The 24,114-nt window shown below is 43.2% G+C and overlaps 1 protein-coding gene across 1 annotated transcript in view; it reads right to left on the minus strand.

The window, feature by feature from the left end:
• ADAM12 (ADAM metallopeptidase domain 12) overlaps positions 1–24,114 on the minus strand; it is a 178,398-nt gene that overhangs the window by 64,910 nt on the left and 89,374 nt on the right. Inside the window, exons 4-5 of the mRNA XM_002190169.6 lie at positions 12,133–12,211; positions 8,575–8,651 (exon numbers count right to left, since the gene is read on the minus strand). Coding sequence (XP_002190205.5) covers positions 8,575–8,651; positions 12,133–12,211 — 156 coding nt within the window. The remainder of the gene's footprint in view (positions 1–8,574; positions 8,652–12,132; positions 12,212–24,114) is intronic.

Below are 24,114 nucleotides of genomic sequence, written 5' to 3' on the forward strand. Positions count from 1 at the left end.
TGCAGATTCGGCAGAAGGAAAAACAGACTTTTCATTTAAAGCACACTTATCCCTTGAGTGCTGCCTACAGGATATCAGCACTTGGCTTGTGACCATCTGTAATAAGATAATGAATATCAAATATGAATTTTCTTGGCCAGCTCTCTGGTTTTGACTAATTTTCTTTCCCTACAATTGCATTTTTCCCCCATTGTGCAGTGCCAAGCACAGCACCTTAAAAATGTAACGAGTCAAGAGTTATGGTTCCTTTCTTTTTTATTTTTTGTGTGTTTGAACAATACCCACCAGTCATACAGGACTGAGGATTTGAGGCAAATGAAATAAATCCATAGCTACTGGTTCCTTCCACTCTCCTCAGGTGTTTCCAAGAAGCCTCATTTACTCCTCCACCATTCCTGTGTCTCCCTCTTCAGCAGGGCTCTCCCACACTCCTGAGTCAGCCCATGTTCCCAGAAACTTTTCTATTTTCCAGGAGCCATTAATGTTAAACAATGTAATGTTTTCCACCGTGGCAAATAAAATATTCATGTGGCAAATGGCATATTAAACTACAGATCCCTAGTCAAAAACTATACAAAGAACCCCAAAGAGATTTCAGCAAGTCCTTAAGACCAATCTGTGGGATTTCTATCAGAAAAAAAGGCTACCAGAATTCCCAGGATTATAAGTGTTTGTAGGGGGAAAAAAGCAATATGAAATATTCAAATTTTAGTGTCAGGTGTCTAATTATGTGTTTTCCTCAGTCCCAAACCTACAAGATGCTGGGAAGTCAGAAAGATTTGGAAACGAGGCAGGCAGGAAAGCCAAGAGACAACCCCAGCCCTACCTGAAATTCTCCCTCTGTCTCCTCCATCACTGGTAGCAGAGAGGGAGGGAAAATATCCATCCCAAGAGCACGTCCAGACATCAAATCCCAGGCTCCAGGCCAACTGGAAGCAGCTCCAGTGTGGTCCTGAGCCTGGGTTAAATTTGACTCCAGCTCTGCACATGGTTTGGTCCCTGCTCATGCCTGGGGTCAACATCAAACCAAGCAGCTCCACATCCCTCTGACCACCCTGGGCATGGAAAACTCATGGGGTTCTGCCTCCTGTTCTCCCTTCTGAGCCACGGGGACACCTGGGAATGTCTGTATGAGATGGGAGAGCTTTCCCCGTCTCAAACAGAAATTAAAACATTTCAAACAGAAATTAAAACTCACATCATTTCACATTGCCAGGAATCTCTCAATCGGGGAAAGGCAATTTAATGGAATAATTCCACTTTTTAAACTGTCAATAAAATCAAATACAATTTTTTTTTTCCTCTTAAAAAGGAAAACCAAAACAAAACCTAAAGCGAGGCCAGTCGTATTTCATATATCAACAGGCTTTAGGAAATCTCAAAATATAAATGGGATTTTTCTTTTCCAACTTGTCAGCAGAAGCAAAGGTCTTGCCAACACAAACCATCAACACATACTTGTCTGAGAAATTGTGATGCTGAAGCAAAACTTGGCTGGGACAGCACTATATGAAACTATTATATATTATTCTGCTGCACTATACAGGGGAAATTAAGTAAATTGATAAACCTGAGATCTGTGAGTGCAATTAAACATTTGGTTTTAATGAAGCTCAAAGTTATATTCATTTTCAAACAACAATAATAAAAAGCTCTATTTCCACTGGCAGAGGAATGTGGATGTCCTGGGTTGGTGAGAAATAAATTAGAAGGCAATTGTGCTCACACACAAAATATTCATTTAAAGTCTGTGCCACCTGAAACCTCCAGGTCCTTTATTCCATAATCAGTGTTCCAGCTTCACAAGGACAAGGGCTGATCCCACAGCTCTCCCATGGATTTCAAGGAGTTTTAGGTGAAAAGGCACCAGAATTGGAGCCTTGTGACCCTGGAGTGCAGGGCTGCTCAACTCAGGGGTGATCTGTGCACTCAGAGGGCATTGTTATTTATTTTTATTATTCACTCTACATTCCCAGGGCTCTGTATTACAAATTCCCAAGCAAGTAAGCAAGTAAGCAAGTAAGCAGGCAAACAAACAAAAGGGGAAGAAAAATGAAGTGGTGAATAAGAACTTCACTTTTAGGCTGTTTTAATAAGTTGCAGATGGATAGTATGGGGATAAATGAGCAGGATGATCTATTGACTGTTTTTCTAATAGAGCTGATATTTAGATATTTTTCAAATGGTTTGGTCATTCTTTAAGGGACTGGGAAAATCAGGAGTCTGGAGGCAGATGTGCTCCTGTCACTGCCTCTGTCCCTGGTCATCTCTTTTTGCAACAGATCCTCATCTCTAAAATAGAGGAAATTTTAGTACCCACAGAAAAAAATATTATCTATTGATGAAGAGCACAAGAGGAAAGAAAAACAATCCTAATATCCTACTACACTGCACAGCAGGATTCTATTAAAATAACAAATCTGACCCAAATCAACCAAGGGCAGCCTCTCAAAGGGGGTGGAAGCAGTAGCACCGCTGGTTTTACGTCCCACAGGAGTGGTGGAGGTGTTCTCACACGGACACATCATCACTCACAGAGCTTCCACCCCAGCCAGTGCCTTTCATGAACCTGGAAATATATTCCCTAAAATGGAATTATGGCCAGAGCCTCCTGCAGCACACACTTCATCCTTTCTCAGTGCAGGACAGATCTGTCCAGAGTGGACACAGATCGAGCTGCAACTTTGATTCCTGGAATTCCAGCAAGCAGTTACTTGGGTGGGAAGAGAAAATGGGATTTCATGTCCAGCATTTGGGCTGCAAGGAAGTCAGAAAGTGTCACATGTGGGGTTGGGGAAGGGATGGAGAAAGGAAAAGGAAAAGGAAAAGGAAAAGGAAAAGGAAAAGGAAAAGGAAAAGGAAAAGGAAAAGGAAAAGGAAAAGGAAAAGGAAAAGGAAAAGGAAAAGGAAAAGGAAAAGGAAAAGGAAAAGGAAAAGGAAAGGAAAGGAAAGGAAAGGAAAGGAAAGGAAAGGAAAGGAAAGGAAAGGAAAGGAAAGGAAAGGAAAGGAAAGGAAAGGAAAGGAAAGGAAAGGAAAGGAAAGGAAAGGAAAGGAAAGGAAAGGAAAGGAAAGGAAAGGAAAGGAAAGGAAAGGAAAGGAAAGGGGCATTACATGAGTACCAATTTAATGAGCACATTTTATCGCACCCTGCAGCAAACAGAGACAGGACAAGAAGATTCCAACTTGCACATCCCACTGAATGCTCCCACTGGAGCAGAGTGGATGGAGAAGGAGCTCAAACACCTGGGTAGGGATCATCCCTTGTTCCTGTCCTGGCAGGGATCCCTGTGCACACCATGGTCACAGGCTGGATGTGATGCTCATCTCAGATCACAGATGTGACCCTGAGCCAGGAGATGCTCCTCTGGGACAGGCAGCCTACAGAAGCCATGAAACCCCAGAAAGTGAATGGTTTTTAATGTTGAGCTCAAAATCCTCCAGGAGTTTCCCGGTCAGATAAATTACAAACCATGCAGATGTTTATATGGATTAAAAGCTCTTCAGAAAATATGGAGGGAAAGCTCACATCCAAACCAGTGCTTTTCTCAACAGGGATTTTCTCCTAACTTAACTTTTGGATGAAATCTCTTCTTCTGTGGGGAAATGATGCTTGAGGATTCGTGAGGAATTTACATTTCTTTTTCTCACTGGTTTCCTACTTCCATTCCTTTTTTCAATAGTTGATGTCTAGAGTGTCACATTTAAATCCCCTCTTCAGCTGACTGTGTCTGGGCTGCAGTGAGTTCAGCCAGACCATTTGAAAAAAGCTATTGGCAGCCTTGGGTACCATAACTCTGTAATCCCAGTAAAAATGAGCATCAATTCCATTCTGGGGCCTCATCCCCATCCCTGTCACTGTGGATACTGCATCTTTCAGCTGCTGATGAGGCTGGACAACGACTGAACACTTTCTGTATGTGTGACTGGGTTAATTACCTAACAATTGGGTAAAATATCTTGAGGATATTCAAGTGCATTTTGGGGGTTCAGAAGAAAAAGTCTTCCTGGGAGATTTCTATCCTTAGGCTCCCAAGGAATTTTTGGGAGCACCTGTCAAGCTCCCCCCATCTAAGAGGTCACTGCAGATGCTTTAGTAGCTGCACATTCCCATGCCCGAGTCCTCTTCCAACCCTCTGCCCAGGGAGGTTTGTGTCCTTCTCCAGGCTGCAGTTCTGGGTGTATTCTGCACTCACAGGGAAAGTAGTCAGGGAAAAATCATTCAAGTCTAAACAAATTCATCACAGAAGATGTGAGCAGTGGCCACAGGCCAAAATTATTTGCTAAAAACTTGAAGAGCCTCCAAGCTGGATAAACAGAAGGGTGTTTCCTGAGGACAGGAAGGAAATGGCTCAACTCTGTCGTACCTTCACCTTCCCACAAGCTCTGACAGTCTAACTGGCTTTCTGATCCAGATGGACACACAGAAATCCTGATTAGCCATTGTTCCCTTTTCGTGCACTCAGCATTTCCCGAGCCCTCTCTGCCATTCAGCTCCTCCTCCTCGGAGCCAGCAGGATACAGATTAAGGCATGATTAGATTCTCCTCTAACCTGCGTTTTAGGCAGCTCTCAGTGTCAATCCCACTATTTCTGCCATTGTGAGGAGCTGGAACGCTATGTGTGTGAGGATGGAACAGAGCTGAAAAATGTGTGTTTGAGAGAGCTGAGCCTCCTCCTCTCTCCCCTTCATCTCTCACTCCTCTATCTGCCTGAGAAACTTAAACCAAACTAACCTCAGTTTTCAGATTTCACACAGTTCTTCCTCATCACAGAAAAATCACAAAATGTTCAGGAGCTAAAACGACATCTCAACTGCTCAGCCACATGGAGGGAAGACCTTGATGGTTGGGGGAGGTCAGAGGAAGGTTCCTCCAGCTCAGCAGCTCCTCTCTGGCCTTGGCCAACTGCAGCAACTCAGGGGTGAGAGATAAGAACAGAACAAGCAGCCCCAGCTCTGAGAGCAGCAGTGGCAGGGACATCTCAGGGTCTGACAGCCCTGCAGAGGCTCCCTGAGCTCCCCTTCCCAAATTGTCACATCTTTTTGGAATCCATTGATTCTGTCAGTGATCCACTGACACCCACCTGTGACAGCTCCAGTGCTTTGTTATATGAATAAAAAGTACTTTCCTTTGCTCTCAAGTTTCAGCTGATGTCTCCTCATTTTGAGGTTATGAAGAATATTCAGTAATTGTCCCCTCTCCAGCGTGACATTCAACCTTGTTTCATCATGCTCCTTTTCTCCGTCACTGCCTTTCAAAAGTGACAAAACCTAGTCTATATTCTCTCCTTGGATAAAAGCTGCTCCATACCTTTGATCACAATTTTTGCCCTTCTCTGTACCTTTTCTGGATATTGCTTCTTCCTCTTCTGAGATGAAGCAGGGGAGGGGAAAACAAGAACTGCATGCAGAACTCAAGATGTGAGCGCTCTGTGGATTTATAAAGTGGTAATGAGGGTTCTTGTTTTATCCTCTATTTCTGTCTCAGTAATTCCTATGATCCCTTTTGCTCCTTTGACTGCTGCTGAGCACTCAGGCTTCAGAGCACACTGAAATGTGGAACTTATTCTTTATGAGTAGTTTCATGTCTCTTAATGAACTCTGCTGGTCTGGGGGAAAATGCACAGCCCCTACCTATCGACACCTGGAACAATGCCCACAGTGCCTGTCTGGTGGGAGGGGGAAGATATTGGTTCTCCAGGATTTCAGAGGGCTGACAGCACACACTTCCTTTCTTTAGATGTTTTTCAGGCACTTGAACCCCAGCTCCACACAGCAGCTGTGTGAGGTAGGTAAGAATCATTAAATGGATTTCACAGATGGAGAAAGTGAGACAGAGAGATTTGTCTGATTCACTTAGAAACTGTCACAAAGCCAGGAACAGACCCTGAAAACGGGACCTGGCCTCCCTTCCAACAGCTGCTGCAAGTGAAAGGGCTGCTCCAGGGACTGTCCCCACCTGGGGCTCCACGGCCACACAGAGCCTTATGTCTCTGCTCCTGCAGCTTGGAGTCTTTATCATGCTGTGGAAAAACAAGAGTCCCTGCTCCAGCAAGCTGGTGGCAAGTACATGATCCTGTCCCATCCTATCCTATCCTATCCTATCCTATCCTATCCTATCCTATCCTATCCTATCCTATCCTATCCTATCCTATCCTATCCTATCCTATCCTATCCTATCCTGTCCTGTCCTGTCCTGTCCTGTCCTGTCCTGTCCTGTCCCGTCCCGTCCCATCCCATCCCATCCCAATCTGTTCTTTCAAGCTAGCAAAGCTGCCAGCAAAGTAAGCCAAGGAGTTCTTCTGGACTATCCTTTTTTTTGCAGCAGCCTGGTCTAGTGGAAGGTGTCCCTGCCCATGGCAGGGGTGGAACTGGATTCCCTTCCAACCCAAACCATTCTGTGTTTCTGTGATCGAGCACAGGCAATATCTGGGAGTTATTCTGTCTGGGAGTTGCTGCTGTTGGTTGTTGGGCTGTGCAACAGGTTTGGTGGAGTGAATCAACAGGCACAGAACTCTTATCACAAGCTGTTCCCACCCATGGACACTCTGTTTACCAATCTCCGCAGTGAAACAGGCACAGAAACTGCTATTTATCCTCATCTGACCTCCTATGAGAACAAAACATGCACTGCAAAGGAAATTTCTGCAATTTTGTACTGAAAAAGATGCTGCTCTGCTTCCCTGCAAAGGAGGAGCCTAATCCTGTCAGCCTGTACTTTGGGGACTTGTCTGCAACAGTGCCAGGAAAATGTCCTGCCAGCATCTGCTGTCGTGACATGTCTGAACCACCTAAAACTGGGAAACTACTCTGGGAGCTCCACAATTCTAAAGAGAGCACTTTGGAGAAGAAAGAAAAGACTTCTAATGTGGAGAAGGGCATTTTCTCTTGAGAGTGATTCATTTCCAGGTAGCTCTGGAGCAAGGACATCGATGCAGACCCTGTCCCATGATGCACAAATTTTCCCTGTGGAGCTTTCAGCATTGTGATCCTTTAACTAAAATACCGAGAGCTCTGCATTAGATTTTTACAGACAGTTTTAAATTCTGGATATATTTCACAGTGACAATGACAGATAAATGCTGACTGTTCATGCAAGGGGTTTATTAAACTTTTGGGAGATGCTGTATCCATAGTGAAGCACCCATAAAGCCCCTCTGTGTGGGAATGAGCCAAAGGAATACCATCCACTACAGCAAATGGGTCATTCCCAGAGGGAATGGGGTGCTGGGATCAAACTCTGCTCTCTCTGCTGCTGTCTGTCCCAGAGCTCCCTTACAAAAGCCTCGACAATGCCACTGTTGCAAAAAATGCAAAATCAAGGGGAAAAGATTCCAGCTACTCCTGCTGTTCGTAGATAGATTAAAACCAGAAAAGGCTGAGACAGCTGGAAATCTGACAGGAAAACTGGGTTTTCCAAGGAGAACATAGAGCCAATTTACAGTTAATTACTGTGATTTGGAACAGATCTGTGAGTAAATACCAGTCTCTGATTGTCCAAGTAAGAAAGATAATTGTTTCCTGAACCGTGTCTGCTGTGTACGTGAGATTTTGTCAGCCCATTCCTTTGTCAAACTCGAAGAGGTTTGATTTTTAACAATAGGAATCTGCTACTTTGCTGTTAACAAGCAGCTAAAATCCAAAAGCTGAGCATCCTACCTGCCATAAACACAATTATTGAGCTGCACAGCCACGCATATCCTCTGTATCATTGAATCGTTGGGTCCCTGATTTCTAAAGCCACCTCTCCTAATGATGAGGCTGCTGGACAATGAGTGATTCCACAGCTGGCAAAGCAGTGCTGACAGCACTGGTGAAACAGTTTTAGGACAAAGAGGCCTGCAAAGCCACTGGACACTGCCAGTATAAAAATGTGCCAAGGAAGGGGCACAGAGAGGGATGGGCAGCACCACCCAAAATTGTGTTATCTGTTCTTTGTTTTTTCTCCTCAGAGCAACTCGAGGGAAAATGATTTGTAGGGATTCATCCAACATTTGAAAAAGAGATAGAATCATGGAATTATTTCTGTTGGAGAAGCCCTCTAAGATGACTGAGTCCAACCTCCCCCAGCACTGCCAGGGCCACCACTGCCCCATGTCCCCAAGTGCCACATCCACGTGGATTTTAAATCCCTTCAGGGATGGGGACTCCAAACTGCCCTGGCCAGCTGTGCCAGGCTGGGACAAACTTTTCCATGAAGGAATTTTCCCAAATATCCACCCTGAGCCCAGCCTGGGGCCGTTCCCTCTGCTCCTGTCCCTGTTCCTGGAGCAGAGCCCAAATCCCCCCAGCTGTCCCCTCCTGGCAGGAGCTGTGCAGAGCCACAAGGTCCCCCTGATCCCCCTTTGCTCCAGGCTGAGCCCCCTCAGCTCCCTCAGGAGTTCCCCAGCCCCTTCCCAGCTCCCTCAGGAGTTCTCTAGCCCCTTCCCAAATCCCTCAGGAGTTCCCAGCCCCTTCCCATCTCCCTCAGGAGTTCCCCAGCCCCTTCCCAGCTCCCCCAGCCCCTTCCCCACTATTGATTCAAGCATTAAGAGCCAAACCAAGCGCTGAGGAGCAAAAACTGAAATTTGGGCTCACCTGAGTCCCGAGCAGGTCCTGAGGCTGACAGAAGAGCCGGGGACCCCCTGGACCTGGCCATGGTAAAAGCAGTGACCCTGTGCAGGAGGAGAAGACATTTCAGTGCTCCCAGATGCTCTTTGCTCCTGGCTTTCCACCCCCTTCATTCCAAGGGGATTATCAGCTTCAGGCCACAGCGTTCAGAATCACACTGACAGCACCTTTCCTGTCCCACCAAATATTTTCTGTGCTTAACTGACTAAACAGTCCTAAATGGAAACCTTGGGTGCTTCCTAAAGCCCAAAAATATATAGAAGGTTTTTTTGTTTGGTTTTGTGTTCTTATTTTGTACAGGATCAATAATATTAGATTTGCATGACTGACCCTTTTTTTCTGTTATGTATTTAAAGCTCCAATATTGAATATTTGATAACATTTTATGTTACTTTAATATAATTTACATTATTTTAGTATTTGATAATATTTTATAAAATAATCAGATTAACAAATCAGCTGCTGCATTATACTGCTTTCTGTAGGGACCCCTACTTTTATTTAAGAACATTTAAATCTGTGTATCCCTATAAGTATGTGAAAAGAGAAGTACAACAAAGCCAATCCCAACCCTAGAACTTGAAATAAAAATCACAAAGCAAATGAGAAGGAAGGGAAACAGGTTGGAGAGGAAATTTTTTATTGAAATACCCAACCAAGTAGCTGCATGTTATTAAAAACAACCAAGAATAAAGGGGGGGGGGGGGGGGGGCTCCTATTTTGAGTGACAACAGTCCAATTTCATTTTGTGCCTAGGTTATTATATTTCTTTAATAATCCATTGCTTGCAAAAGGCACCCACAACAGAGGCTTTCTAAGCACATTCACATATCTGTCTGGAATCAAGGCTAATTTTATTGTTGACTAAAGGTTATATTGCATTCCCAATACCACCTGGAAGCTGAAAACTCTGCTGTGAAAGGTTCCCATCTGATTAGTGCACAGGGAAGTTATCAGTGCTGCAGCCTACAAGTCATCTCCCTGTGCTTCTTATGGCTTGGCTCGTTATTGCATTAATTAACCTTTCCAGGCTGGGGCACAGTTTTCATTCACAGCAGATTTCTAAAAAGCACCTTGATTTTGGTGAAGAAAGCAACAGTCTGGGCAAGATGGAATGATTCAGACAGGAATTTTCTGCTAATAAGTTTATGCCAGGAAAAATGTTTGTTTGATTTCCAGCATGAGCAAATGAACACAGAACAGCCAGCTCTGACTTTCTAAATACAAATCTCAAATCTTTGTCCATGGAAGAAATGACAGAAACAGGGTGAGAGTGTTTTACTCTTGGGTATTTTTATCATCAATCCTCATAATGTCAGTAACACATTAGCAAAGATAAAGCCACAACTGAAGGGAGTCACAGATTGATTTTTTTTTTTTTGGGGGGGTTATCACAATTGCTATGGATGTCAAACTTTTGGTGTGGGTGCACTATTTCACTTTATTTCAGTATTATCAGTTCCGTGCATCCAGCTGATAGAAAATCAATGCCCCTCCCACTCAAGCGCTGAATCGCTTATATGCTAAAAACAAAAATAAAATAGGTTTATTCTCATTGCTTAAAGCAAGCATGAGATGAAGTTCAGAGCTCCTGAGAAAGAAATCTTTGGGTTTGAGCATCACCAGAGCTGAGCAGAGGCCCAGTGAAACGGGGAGGGAAGCAAATATCTCGCCCCACGCAGCTGCTGCTGTGACCCAGCTGTCTTTATCTAAGAGTGAATTATGGCAAAGGGCCTGACTTCTTTCCCTCTCCACATACAACCTGTCATTTTATTAACTCTGAGCTCCTGGTTGTGGCCCATTTCACAATTTCTCTGAGATCCAGCAATGTGATGCCAAAGTTCAATATCGAAAATGTAAACTTATCAGAGCATGGCCTGCAACAGGACTGGGAGAAAATTGATTTCTAGCTCAGTAATGCCACTGAATTGCAGGATTTTTTCCTGCTGTCAAATCTTTTTATTCCTGCAAAGTAGTCTATAAAATGGGTGACCCCTTAAAAACAAATAATTACCAAGGCTGATCCATCATACCTAAAACAGTACTCTACCCTTGCTAGAGATTATTTAATAAATAGCAGCTTTTGACAAATTTCCAGGTGCTATAAATTGAAAAGTAACGTAGACACTGACTTGTGTGCTGCCCAAGTGACAGGTCCACAAACCTGCCTTGCTTTGACCTCTAAGCAGAATTTGACTAAGCAACTTTTCAATGGAAAATCGGATTTGGTTTCAACTCCAGACTGTATTGATGTCCTCAGTGAAGAAGAGATAAAAAAATAAAACCAGAGACTTATCCTTTCTCAACCATATTGCAGCATTTAATGAAAAATGAATGCACTGAGCCCTCTTTTTCAGGCAGCAAAATGCAGTGTCATTACTAATCATGACTTACTTTGCCATTTTGCAAACAGATATTGTGTTTTAGCACAGAAAACCTGTCACTAGCTGTACACATACTCCTGTTAACTCAGGTAAATATCCAGAAGACTCATGTGTTTCATTTATTTCCTTTTACTTCCTTCAGGAGTCTCTGCAGCCTTCCTGCTCCCAAAACAAATGGCTGTTTTCTCCTGAGCTGATTTTGAAGGAGATATGAGCACCCAGCAAAATGAAAGCACTGAAAGCTTTCGAAATGATTGCTTTACTTGGGGTGTCTGCAGCTATAATGAAGATGCTCTTTCAGAAGTAAGATGTTATGCAGAGAAATAATTCCTTCCCCTGATCCCAGCAAAGCCTGTTATGGATGGGAACACAAAGCATGGTGTCTCTGCTGACAGTGTCAGTGAGTAAATACCAAAACAGAACAAATACTTTATGGGACTTAGGCAGATAAAAGATAAGCTTTGTAATTAAAATGGCTTGCTGCATTATTTCTAATTAAGGCATTCATGCTGTCAGAGGACAAAAAACATTCCTGCCTTAAGGGGTTTTTATTTGTAAAAAGCAGGTTTGAATTGCTTGTTTTAACAAGCCATATTTTGTATAGATCCATATTTATAAAGATACATACACACAAATACAAGTATAAAGTACATTCACAACACACTTACAGCCTGGATTTAAAAATAAACCCAACCAACACCCTCCCTCAAACCCCACCCATGACTTCCCCAGTGAGGAAAGACACCCAAGCCTTCCAACCTCTGACATGAACTTTTGCACTCTGGAAATCAGATATTTAGGTTTTTTTTTTCCCCAAAAAGAACCAGGCCTTTTCTCCATAACTGATCAACCATGACTGCCATAATTATCAAATTTTAATGGGTCTATTTCCAAGAAGCAGAAAAAAACCTCACAAATATTAAAAGCCACTTGGTTCAAACCCCAGAGCTCGCCTTTAAAGGCTGCCTCTAAAAATTCACATGTAGGATCAGAGTAGTCATAAAGACACTGAAGGAAATAATAAAAAACCCCAAAAAAACCACACACTGAGCTGTTTCATCCCAGGGCTCAGATCCTGTGAGAGAACACTCTGGATTTTAAGGATGAAGCATCACCTCTACCCAGGACACCCCAGCCTTACCGTGTGATTGCGTGTGAGAACCACGTCAGTGCCATCCTGCAAATAATGGGTCTCTGTGAAGCCTCTGGCCAGCAGGCCCCTGGAAAAAACAGAGCACAGGGAATATTGAGGCCACCTCAACCTGAATTTATCCTTTAGTGGCTCTGTTTGAGATAAGGATCAAAGCCAGGCATTAAGGATTCAACGCTATGGGGAATAAGGGAAAATGGAACTCCAAATATTGAAGCTGCAGGACACGAACTCTTCCTGTGGTAATTGTGAATAGACTACAAGTTTCCAGACTGTTTTCTCTTCCAAATGAGGACTCTGTGCCAGCACATTTCAGTGTTGAATATTCCATGTAATTTTCAACACATTTTAGGTTAAATCTAGGGAAACCTGGGGTTTAGAGTATTGTTAAGTAATGGTGATTTTTGAAAAGGGAAATGTTTCCCCTGTGTTCCTTATTTTTCCATCTAATCTGTTGTATTCATCAGCAAGTGACCACCCAAAGACTAATATAGCACTTGGTGAGTGAAACAAACTCCTCCTATTGACACTCCAGGGAAAACAGTGCATGAACATCACAGAATTTACAGCACTGGATTTATCCTGATCATCTGAAAGGATATTCACAAATGGAAATACAACGATTTCACAGGAGACTGTGCAAGATTGTGTCTGAGACAAGGCAGTCTGTTCCCATTCTCTCCCCACTTCCCCTCTTGCCTTTGGCAATGAGATAAAAATTTGGACTGGCAATTGTCATTTTCCAGGAATCTCCAGGGAGGGGCATGTGTGTGACAACCATGAAAACTTTTTTTGTAGGAGCTCATGGAAGAGGGAAAGCTGCATCTGCCTCTTAAAAAAAAAAATAGTCTTGCTATTGATCTGTTTTCAACTCCTTATCTAAAGAGCATTTCTGACAAAGCCAGGAGGAGGAGCACTCATTCACATTTACTCCTAGTGCAGGTCTTGAGTTGTGCTCCTCATCACAAACAAAATTTCTGGTGATCTGTAAAAGCGCATAATAGAAGGAGCCGAGAGGTAAATGCCACCATCACCATCAGAAAACTGGAGAGTGTAGAATTTCAAATATCCCTGGCTCTGCATTCCACAATGTTCACTCTGTTCCACTTCAAAGAGGTGTTGGGTTGTCCATTTGAACAAACCAGACCCTTTCTTTTATTTAAAGCTGGTTAATGCTGCACTCTTGCAAATATTGTAGTGGGAGCCATTACACAGTCATGGTACACATTTCTTGTGTTTATAACTGGAGCATAAACACACATTTAATTTTCATTACTGATTAATTTGCATCACATTAATATCCAGTGGCTCCATCAGCAGCTGGTTGTGCTAGGAACTCTACAAACATTTATAAGGGAGAAAACCCAGCTTTAAAAGCCTCTGTCTTGAGGTAGGGGAAAAAAAATGAATGAAACAAGACCAAGAACAAAAAAGAAAAGGAAAAAAAGAAAATAAGGAAGTGGCAAGGCAAAAAAAATGAAGCCCCAACACATTATAGTGAGCACTCAAGCAGAGATTTTCACATTTAACTTTAAAATTTTTCAGCTCGTGGGAAATATTAGCATATTAATAGATATGGAATGTTAAAACACTGCAGCATTTGGTGGGTTTGTAGGAACTGGATCTCAGGCAACCAGCATACCACACAGCAGGGTTTGGGTGCCCAAGTGAACATCTCGTGTTGATTTAGACTCACAGTGATAAATCACACCAACCAGCTCCACAGGGACACCTGTGGGGCTCAGAGGACACTTGACTGCAGTGCTGATCCCTCCTCCTGTGCCTGCAGCCTCCACAAACCCTGCCAGCAGCACAGTGGGCTGTATCCAACAACCACGGAATGGTTTGGCTTGGAAGAGACCTTTGAGATCCTCCAGTTCCACCCCCTTCCCCTATGCCAGGGTGCTGAGAGCTCCATCCAGCATCCCTTGGGCACTGCCAGGGACCCAGGGGCAGCCACAGCTTCTCTGGGCACCCTCCCAGGGAACAATTCCTTCCCAAAATCCCATCTAAACCCACTCAGTGTCAGTTTGGAGCCACTCCCCTTGTCCTGTCACTACACACTCTTGCAAAAAGTCCCTCTCTGTTTCCTACTGTCTCATTATGACAAAGAGCAGCCGTTTCATAATTATCATTATTTATCTAACACTGCTAAGTTCTGCACTTGGCAGGCATTAATTGCCTTTGCAAAAGCAAGATCCCATCACTGAAAGCCAACAGAGTTTCACTGTGCAGATTTTGGAAATGGGATTTCATCCAGGACAGGGGAGTGAGTTTCATTTAATGGGACAAAAGCACATGTAAAGGTAACAGATGTAGCAGAAGGGCAAAGTGATTGAGCAACACACTTGCTTTGTGCTCTGCTGTTTCCAAGGTGTTTGACAGCAATGATGATAAAGGTGACCTTTCTGCTGCTGTTCATTCTGCTCTAAGGCACAGATTTAGAAAATACTTCATAGATCTGTAGGTTTGAATACCAGAAGGGGATTTGTGGTCACCAGCCTGCCCTGCCCCGTTACAGGGGTCATCTGACCCAAATTTACCTTCTGCTACAATGACAGGGAAGGAACCAGATCCATAAGAACTCTTGCCTCAATCTCCCATGAAGATGGAACTATCACAAACCTGGCAGGATTTTAACTAAGCCCAACCTAAACCCGCTGCACTTTGTATCTATTTCAACTGTGCCAACATTCAGTTTCCAGCCACTGAATTGGATCTCATTCCCTCACATCAGAGCTTCATTTTTGTTTGAGTCTTCCATGGAAAGTTCTTCCCTCTAAAGTGAGGAAATGTAGCAGATAAACAAATTCCTGGTGTCAGCAATGCCCCTGTCAGGATGAAAGTTTGGTATAGATCCTGAAAATACTGGCTGAAAGGAAGAGTTTTCAGTGTGAGCTGTAAAAGACTGGTGAGACCACCAAGATGATAGAACCCCACTGTTGGATTAACAAAAGGAAAGCAAAAGAATGCCCCAATATGGGACACAGAGCTGTGGCACCCCTGGATCCCTGGCACTGCCCAAGGCCAGGCTGGACATTGGGATTGGAGCAGCCTGGGACAGTGGAAGGTGTCCCTGCCATGGCAGGGGTGGCACTGGGTGGGATTTAAGGTCCCCCCCAACCCAAACCATTCTGTGATTCCATGATATGAAACCATGGAAATTTCATGTGCCACTGGGAAAAGAAAACAGCTTTTCAGGGCTCTGCACCAACCCTCCTTCAGTTTGGTAACTCGGGCATCAGTGCTGAGACATCTGCCCTGCTGCCACATCCCTGCTGCTGCCAGCCTGAGAATGAGCCAGGGAAAGGTTTTCCCCACACTGCAGAGGGTGAGGACCTCTGACGTGTTGCCAGGAGTCCAAAAGTTCCTGGCAGAGGAAGGAGATCTCATCCCCACTTGTAAAATATCCAATATCCTAAAAGCTGTATAGCTGGGTATGTAGTACCCAGGGACAGCAAGGCATTTCTTGACAGGTTATGAAAATTAAGTGTAACAAGCACTCAAATTCCACTACTGAGTGTGCACCACTTCACTTTCCAATTATGGCAATAATGTTCAACATAGCAAACAATCAATCCAGCATATGTAACTATCAGGTAATTTAATTACCATCCCACCCCCCCAAAGATATGCAATACAATGGATTGATTTACATTTCTGGTTTTGACCCAGAGTAAAGGAGATTAATAGAGGAAAGTAAATTAATTTAGATGGCAAGCTACTTAACCTAATTGGATCAATGTAATTCTGATAAAGCAGGGATCAAAATAACATTAATATATCATAGAGCAATTCATCACCATGTCTGGAGTTTCAAATGTTGCCAGCTACAATGCTCAGCAGTACCAGATGATTATCAATACTTTGCCCTGCGTGAAAGACAGAAACAAATGCTATGAAGAACTGCATCAGTTGCTTGATGTGATTTTAAAAAATCAGCTGAAAACAACACTACAACTTTCTCATTGATGACCCAAAGATGCAAAAGTGCAATTCTTGAGCACAATTACTTATGCACTTAGTCACTGTGTTTATAAACACAGTGATTTTTTCACATTTCACAGAATCACAGGGCACAGACACCTTCCACTAGACCAGGTTGCTCAGGATCAAATTTCCCAGAGCCAAATGAACAAGTAGAAGCTTCCATGGTCCAGAAAGATAAATTTTATGCCTCCTGATCTCTGACAGACACAGCTCCCTCATCCTCTGTAAATCAGCAGAAAGCTTCCATGTCAGACTTGCTGAAACATTTTCAGGTGTCAAGCAAGTAACCTAAGCCTCAGAAAATATGATGAATTTTATTTAAACTTCTAATCCTCACCTTCCTGGCCTCCCACAAGGTGAAATCTGAGGTGGCTTGTTTGGGGAGGGAAAAAATGTCCTGGTTCAAGCAAATCAGATTTTTTTTCCTCAATCCATTTAATGACAGGAGTGGTAATTTAACACACTGCCTCTCACTTGCAAATGAGAAAATCAGTCTCTGCTCTCCAGGCACCGATATATTATTTCAAAAGGTTATAATGATATTTCATCACCCAGGGAGAGTCAGACAGACACTCACAGAAGTCAGAGATGGAAAAAATCTAGTGGATCATAGCAAGGGCCTCCTGGAAGCCGAGTGTGCCGTAGATCAAACCAGGTTCTGCCTCACTGAGCTGCAAATGTCAGGAGCAATGCTGATCCCACCACTTCCCAGGGCAGATTACTCTGCATTCCAACAGATGTTACTGTCATGATGCATTTCCCAAAATCCAGCCTTTTCTAGTTTTCCCTAGCCCACTTCTTTCACCAGCTGAGACAATTGCTTTTCTTCTGTTGTTTGCATAGGTGCAGATTTTTATCCAACTGTCCTTCAGCCATCCAAGCACCAAGTACAGAGTTTCAAACTGTAAAAAAGGACAAGAACTGTGCATTCTTCATGCCAGTGCTGTGACATTCATGTGCTCTGGACAGACAGACATAATTCTGTCTCTCAGGAGAAGCACAGAGAGAAGAAGATAAAACAATCTTTATCTCTGCTCCTTTGCTCTCCCCATGTGCAATGTGGTGTGGAGATTGTTCACCTGCAGTGATTGCTGGTTGGGTTCTGGTGAAGTTGTTTGGGGTCAGTGATCAATGGATCCAGCTGTGGCTCGGGCTCTCAGCAGAGAGTCACGAGTTTGAGTTAGATAGGTAAGTAAGAAGTAAGTATGTAGAATAGAATAATATCTCTTTAAATAGTATATTAATGTAATATAGTATAGTTTTAATAAAGCTATCCTTCATCCTTCTGATCTGGAGCCAGATATCTTCATTTCTTCCCACTGGGGTTGCCTATTTTTTTACTACAGAGTGCTACTCATGAAAAATTTCAGCATCATCTCAGCAGGAGCAGACCCTGGGGTCCAACATCACAGGGATGCCCCCCTTTGGTTACCTGGTTTCTCAGCAGCGCAGAGAAGGGGCTGTGCCCTGTTGACCTCTGGAGAGGAACACAACACTTTGTGTGCTCTGAAGGCTGATTTTCTGCTTCCCCTTGGCTTTGATTCACAGCTCTGTGTAGTCACTCTACTGTAGGAGCTGCTGTTTTAGGAAGAACATTAAATATTCCTGTGACTTTGAAAAGGATGGTAATCAGTGCCCACAGAGGTGCAGGGCTGGCTCAGGTGTGGCTGGGCTCCTCCCTTCCCCTCTGGGGTGCTGCCTGCAGCCACACACCCCCTGACCTTTACTCAGACTTTCTACTCTGTTTAGTCCTTCCCAGTGATCGAGTGCCTGTTTTCTCCTCCATTCAAGCACTGCCTCACTCTGTTATACAAACTCTTATTAAAACCCCTCTGGCAATGCATTTGAAACCTTTCCTGCATCTGGGGGAGGTGAAGAGACTGAAACAGGATGGTGAACAGGCAGTTATAAAAAATGTCATTTATTCTGCCTGCTGACACCAGCCTACTCCATTAATTCTTAAGTATCCCAATTCAGGTCATTTTGACCTTTACACTGAAATTAGTTGTTATTTCTTCAATTGCTGCATTTTTTCCCCAGGTACATCCAGAGGAGTAAACAAGTCTGTTGAACCTGCTGCCTCTGCTGTGGTGGTCTCAGTGCAAGCAAAGGTGATGTTCACAAGAGGTGTTTTTCAATTCTTCTTTCTCATTACAGTGTAAAAAATGAGTTCAGCATGGGTAATGTGTTTCCCATGCACGGGTACCTAACACCATCCTATTCACAAAACCATCTCATATTCTATAAACACACCACATTCTTTCTCTTGTTTAATTATCTTAAGTGATTTGAACTGCTTTTGGACATTTTCCCATTGAGTGTCTCCACTTCATAATATCCTATCTGCCACACTCCAGTGTGCTGCCACGGAGGGGCTGCAATGTCATAATTGAAGAACCTGAGAGATTGAAATTCGTGAGCTTGATTAGCACAACAATTCAGAGGAAAAGAGGGGAGTAAAATAAAACTGTAATAGCTGGGAAACCAACCAAGCATCCCAGCTTTCAGTAGTAACTTTATGGTAGTAGCCTGCAGCCTATCTCACATGGTCTGGAGATAGAAAATTTGAGTAGATCATACATTAGATTTGGAAAATATGTCTTTGTGCTTGCACCCAGTCCTTTTGATGCAGAAATTCATATAAACCTGTGCCTACTGGAGTCCAAGTTAAAATATATCCCCTGGAATGAGTGGAATAGTGCCTGGCACACTGAGAACCAGTTCTGACAAACACATGCTGCAGGTGAGATCCATGCTCTGGGTGATCCCTGAACAGTGTGTGGGAACACTCCCATCCTTAGCTGCTCTCTGGCCTGCTGGGAACAGGGAGAGAGGAGGGACAAATCCACCTTTTCAAGCCTCCAAGCACCCTGTGCTCATAACTCCTCACTGCATGTGGTGGCAGTGTACAGAAAACCCAAGAGTCTGAGCCAGCAGATCTGAACAGCTGAGGGAGGAACGCAGCTCCCTGGCTGGCAATCACCCAGTGACTGAGAGCTTTCTTCTTCCCGACTGCTGGGCAAATTATCCATGAGCTTCACCTCCCCAGATATCAATGAACAAAGATTGAAATGAAATCCAGCACGCTGGCGGCCTCCCGTGCTGTTCTGGGCCCTCAATGCACACCCCGCTTCCATCACTCACTGCCACATTTATGTCACCATTTACTCGCCCAAACTCCACCATTTATTTATCACTCTAATTCCAAAACGTTAATGAAGAGATTACTGCTAACCAGTGTGTGGGCAAAGCAGAAAGAAGATAAATAACAGTGTTCCAACAAAGTAGATGGGTAAAAACAAGTTATTTCCCTAAAATGGCTTAAACTTGGTCAAGATGTCCATGGTATCCCTAAGGGGATGGGTTTAGGTGACCCTACACCTCTGATGGTGTTGAGGGAGGAAACAACACACGAGGCACGTGTGGGGGAATCAAAGGAAGACCAGCAAGGCTCACTCTGTCACCACAAGAGAGCTCAGACACAGCAAAACTTCTCCAGCAGGAGAGGGAACAGCAGCACTTCCATGGACTTTGGCTGGAGCTGATCCATCTCACACATCCCAAAAGCCAAACTCACAACTGGATTCCCAAACTCACAACTGGATTCCCAAACTCACAACTGGATTCCCAAACTCACAACTGGATTCCCTGCATTCCCATGTTAACCTCAAAGACTTCCTGACTGCTTTCCACTGTCCAGTTCTGATGTACCAGAGCTTACAGAACCTCTCTTGGAGTTGTGCTTGTGAGGAATATTTCATATCAGCTCCCTGAGCTTCCCTGAGTGGTGGATTGACAGAAATCCTGTCACTGGTTCAGCTGGGCTGGGTGCCATAAAAAGCAAATATTTCAGGAAAGGCTCCAGAACAACACAAGCCACAGATTGTTGTCAGCGATGGAGAGGTGCTGGTGCTTCTTGGCTAATGGATTTTTATGGGAAAACACAATTTTGTACATTCAGGCAAAGCCTGTGGGCTGCCTGCTTTGGGGAGATTTTACTGCTCCAGCTGCACTGAGTGCAATGGAAGTGGTCATTCAACTTTAAACTTAGAGTTTAGAGTTTTAAAATATAGTCATATATATAAAACAAGATAGAAGTTTTTAAAGCAGACACTAGTCCTTCTTCTTTACCCTCTTCTTCACCTTTTTCTTCATGGGTTTAGGTAGTATTGTGTAATTAAATAAAAAAAATTTGCATTGAGGAACACAAGTAATTAGTCATTAAGTTAAAAGTAAAAATAATTTGTCATTTCTTAGTTAGACAGTTTATCCCTAAAAAGCCTTATAAAAAAAAGATACAAATCCATTTTTAACTTATTAGAATCAATTACTATAGAACTCACGGTTTGTGGAACAGTAATATAAATAAAAACTAATAAACATCTGAATCCTAACAAAAAGTACCATCTCACACATTAAAAAAAAAATTAAAAAACCTTAAAAAAAATCCACAATAAGTGGCATATATGATGTTTTTAATGCATTCTTTTCCGACATCCCAGCACTGCCTTTCATAAAACTAAAACATTCTTCCTAGGCCCTGTAACACTCCTAGGATGGCACATTTTCAGTCAGTAGTAACTTTGGAGATACTGGGCTGGAAAGCTGTCAAATCCTATTTGAAATGTCTCAGTTAATTAAATATGGCACTCGTAGCTGAGTAAAATTATGCTGCTGAGCAGATGTCACTGGGCAAATTGTCTGACTGTACTTGCATCTGAACATTTTCAGACTGCTACAGAATTCTGGTTAAAAGATACAAGAAAACTGCTCTTAACATGGAAAATTTATAAACATAGAAATTTAAGTAACTCCAATGAAAAATCAGAACTTATTAAAATAGAACTAACGAAATGCAAACAGAGCTGAGGGATTACAAAAGGTTATTGCAAGCATCTGCAATGTTTTTAGGAAGCCAAGCTCCTATAGTAATGAAAAGTCACTGAGCCTAAGTTTATCCTTAGACTCCAATCAACAATTACATCCTTTTTGTACCTTATTTGTTCTTTGGAGAGTATGCCTGTAGGCTTGCATTTGCATTTTTAATTTTAAAGAAGTTTTATTGCCATTTCTGCCAATTTGTCGAAACATGAAATCGTATTTTTGTTTTAACCAAACCCACAATTTCCTCCTTGCCACCACCATGAACCATTTGCTCTTAGTAGACTGTGCTCATATTTCACTTGCAGAATTATGGATTTTCAGAGCTATGTCTTCATTTTGCCCTGTGCCTCAGTGTCCCTCTCACTAACCTTGTAAAATGCTGGGTGAAGAGGGCAGAGGTCGTAAGGAGATCTTTGTGGTTAAATCTCTGTTTAAATTCCAAGCCTATAAATATGCTTTAAAACTCAGGAGGTGCAAAAAAAAAAAAAAAAAAAGGCAGCTTGTCCTATATTTTGTCTCCACCAGTGGCCAATACTAAGGATACAACTCATGTAGAGGAGAAACATTCTACATCTCCCCAAAATACTGCTCCTGCTCTGCCTCTGAATCCTTTATGAGCCAGGAATCAAAGCAGGGTGGAAGCTGAGATTAAACACAAGCTCACCAGGGTGTTCTCAGTGTCTCCTGCCACTCTTCCTTCCCAATTAAAGCAGTGACTTCCACGAAAATCAATTAATTTGGCAGCACAACCAGGCTGCAGCTCTGTGCTGAGGCTCTGGAGGCTCCTCCCGTGGAGAAGGCTTTGATTTCAGTGCCCAGCACACATTCAGTGGGACAGAAAACCAGCCAGGAACATTCCCACCGTGTTAAGAACCTGAGTGGTTTTGTTTGGAGCTGCCTGGGGATGCTCATGGGCTTTTTTGTTGTGTCAGGGTTGTTCTTACCTGAGCAAGCAGAGCTGTGTGGGATCCCTGTCACCTCCTGCTAAAAGCATTCCCACCCAAAACCCAGAGCTGGTCTGGGCAGTGCCAGCAGCACCATTTCTGCACAGAGGTGTCACTGCCTGAACCACCTCTTAAACAATCACATCTCCAAAGACAGGGATTGCCCCTTCAGCCCCTGGCCAGGGGAACACATCCCAAACTCTGCTCAGCTGCTGGAATATGGCACTGGGCCATCCTGGGAAAGCCTGGAGGGATATTTCAAATAACATCAGCCTATACTGTCAGGAGATTATGGCTCATTTCCAACTAACTCTGCTTCAAGACATGACTTAAAATTAGGATGAGGTGATTCAAAACAAAACCATGGGCCTGAGCTACCAAGCGATGAGTGAGTTTATAGGGTGGAGGGAGCTGGAAGGATGGGGGTTGAAATATTCCTCCTTCCTTTCTTTTTCTTAGCCATTAATTATGTTCCTACATTCCCTCCATTTTGCTTTCACCTTTCTCTATCATCTCTCCTTTTCCCTGCATCATTCCCCCCAGCCTCTTTCATCACCTCTTGCAGGCTGAGGTTTATTATTCAACAGGAGAAACATTTTCCTCGGTACACAAAAACACAAAAAGCAACACAGCCATGCTGGTGCTTTTCTTCAACAAGCCTGAAACCTGTGGGTACCACAGCAGGGTGTGAGGCTGGCACCTGCCAGAGCCCAGCTCCACAAGATGTGGCATCAGTGGGACCTTCAGTGGAGGTGACACTGCTCACCACCCCTGCTGCCAGGTCAGGCTCCATGCTCGTGTTTTTCAGGCAGCAGAGGAAGAATAACCAGTGAAATCAGTAAGGGGAAATTGGTTTTTAATGTCTTTCTTTGCTTTTTCACCTCTCTCTCTGCTCTGCACTTCCCCTGAATCTAATTCCTCGACTCTGCCATGTGTCAGACCCCTTTATGAGCACATCAAACTCATCAATCCAAGAGCAAATGATGCAGAGGAGCACCAGAGCAACGCCCGTGGCTTTGGGGAGGTGAGCAGGGAGCAGATGGACGTGGGCAGGAAGGACAGCAGAGGGCTGAGCCACCAGCATCCCTCCTCTTCTTCCTCCTCCTGCACTCACAAACACAGAGAGAAACCCCACAGCAGCAGCTCCTTCTTCTTGTACTCATTTAGGAGCTGATTAACGTCAGGAGCAGGTTCTGACTCCTCTCTGCAGTGAGGATTTCGGTCCAAACTCACTCCTCACCCACTCTGAGGCTGCAGTGAAGTCACTGCAGACATGCTGGTTTAGTGACAGAAGGATCAGACACCATCTTTTAGTGGTTAAGACACAAAATTATAATTTTCTTTTCAATTCCAGGAAGTAATTAGTTTATAATAACATTTAACATTTAGTTGCTGACAGAGATATGACACTTATCTTACATAAGTCATTTTAATTATTCCTACTAACCAAGACCTCAAAAATATTGTGCAGTCTGAGCTAACAATGCCTTCTCAGATATTTTTGGTTCTACTGTCATTTGAAAAATTGATGCCTAGAGCATCAGCATTTATCAAGCTCATTATAGATTTCATCCAAATGACTACAGATAATTAAAAGTATGCTTCATTTTTATTGTAATGTTTTCCCTCCTAACACTGCAAAGTAATTCCGTTGTTGCTCAGGGTTTCAGGAATTAATATAGACTCATCTGCCAGAAAATGAAGTTTTACAGGATTATAGGCAAACTATTCATATACCCAGATGTGAGTCAAACATGCAGAAATTATATGTGCACACACACAAATATATTAATAGATATACTTTGGAGTACTATATGCATTTTCACATACATTAAACAGTCTTAAAAATTAATTGCCAATTCAGAGAGAGCTACAGACTCTTGGGTAACCACTCCCTGGAAATCAGCCTTCTCTAAAGCACTTGGGCAAGTTGGACACACAAAAAAATCCCTTCAGAATTTTATTTTATACTTACATTTATCTGTTTCTACATGAAATATATGCACCTGGTGCCCAATCCTCTTACATCACACAGATTTATTCACACTTAAATACAGCAAGTTTATGCTACTACTGCTGACCTGAGAAATCCTGGCAGCCTTTGCTTTATTTTGTGTAACTGTGTGAAGAAACAAAGATTTTGGGAAACTGTTCA

This window comes from Taeniopygia guttata, chromosome 6 (genome assembly GCF_048771995.1).
Source record: "Taeniopygia guttata chromosome 6, bTaeGut7.mat, whole genome shotgun sequence".
Lineage (NCBI taxonomy): Eukaryota > Metazoa > Chordata > Aves > Passeriformes > Estrildidae > Taeniopygia > Taeniopygia guttata.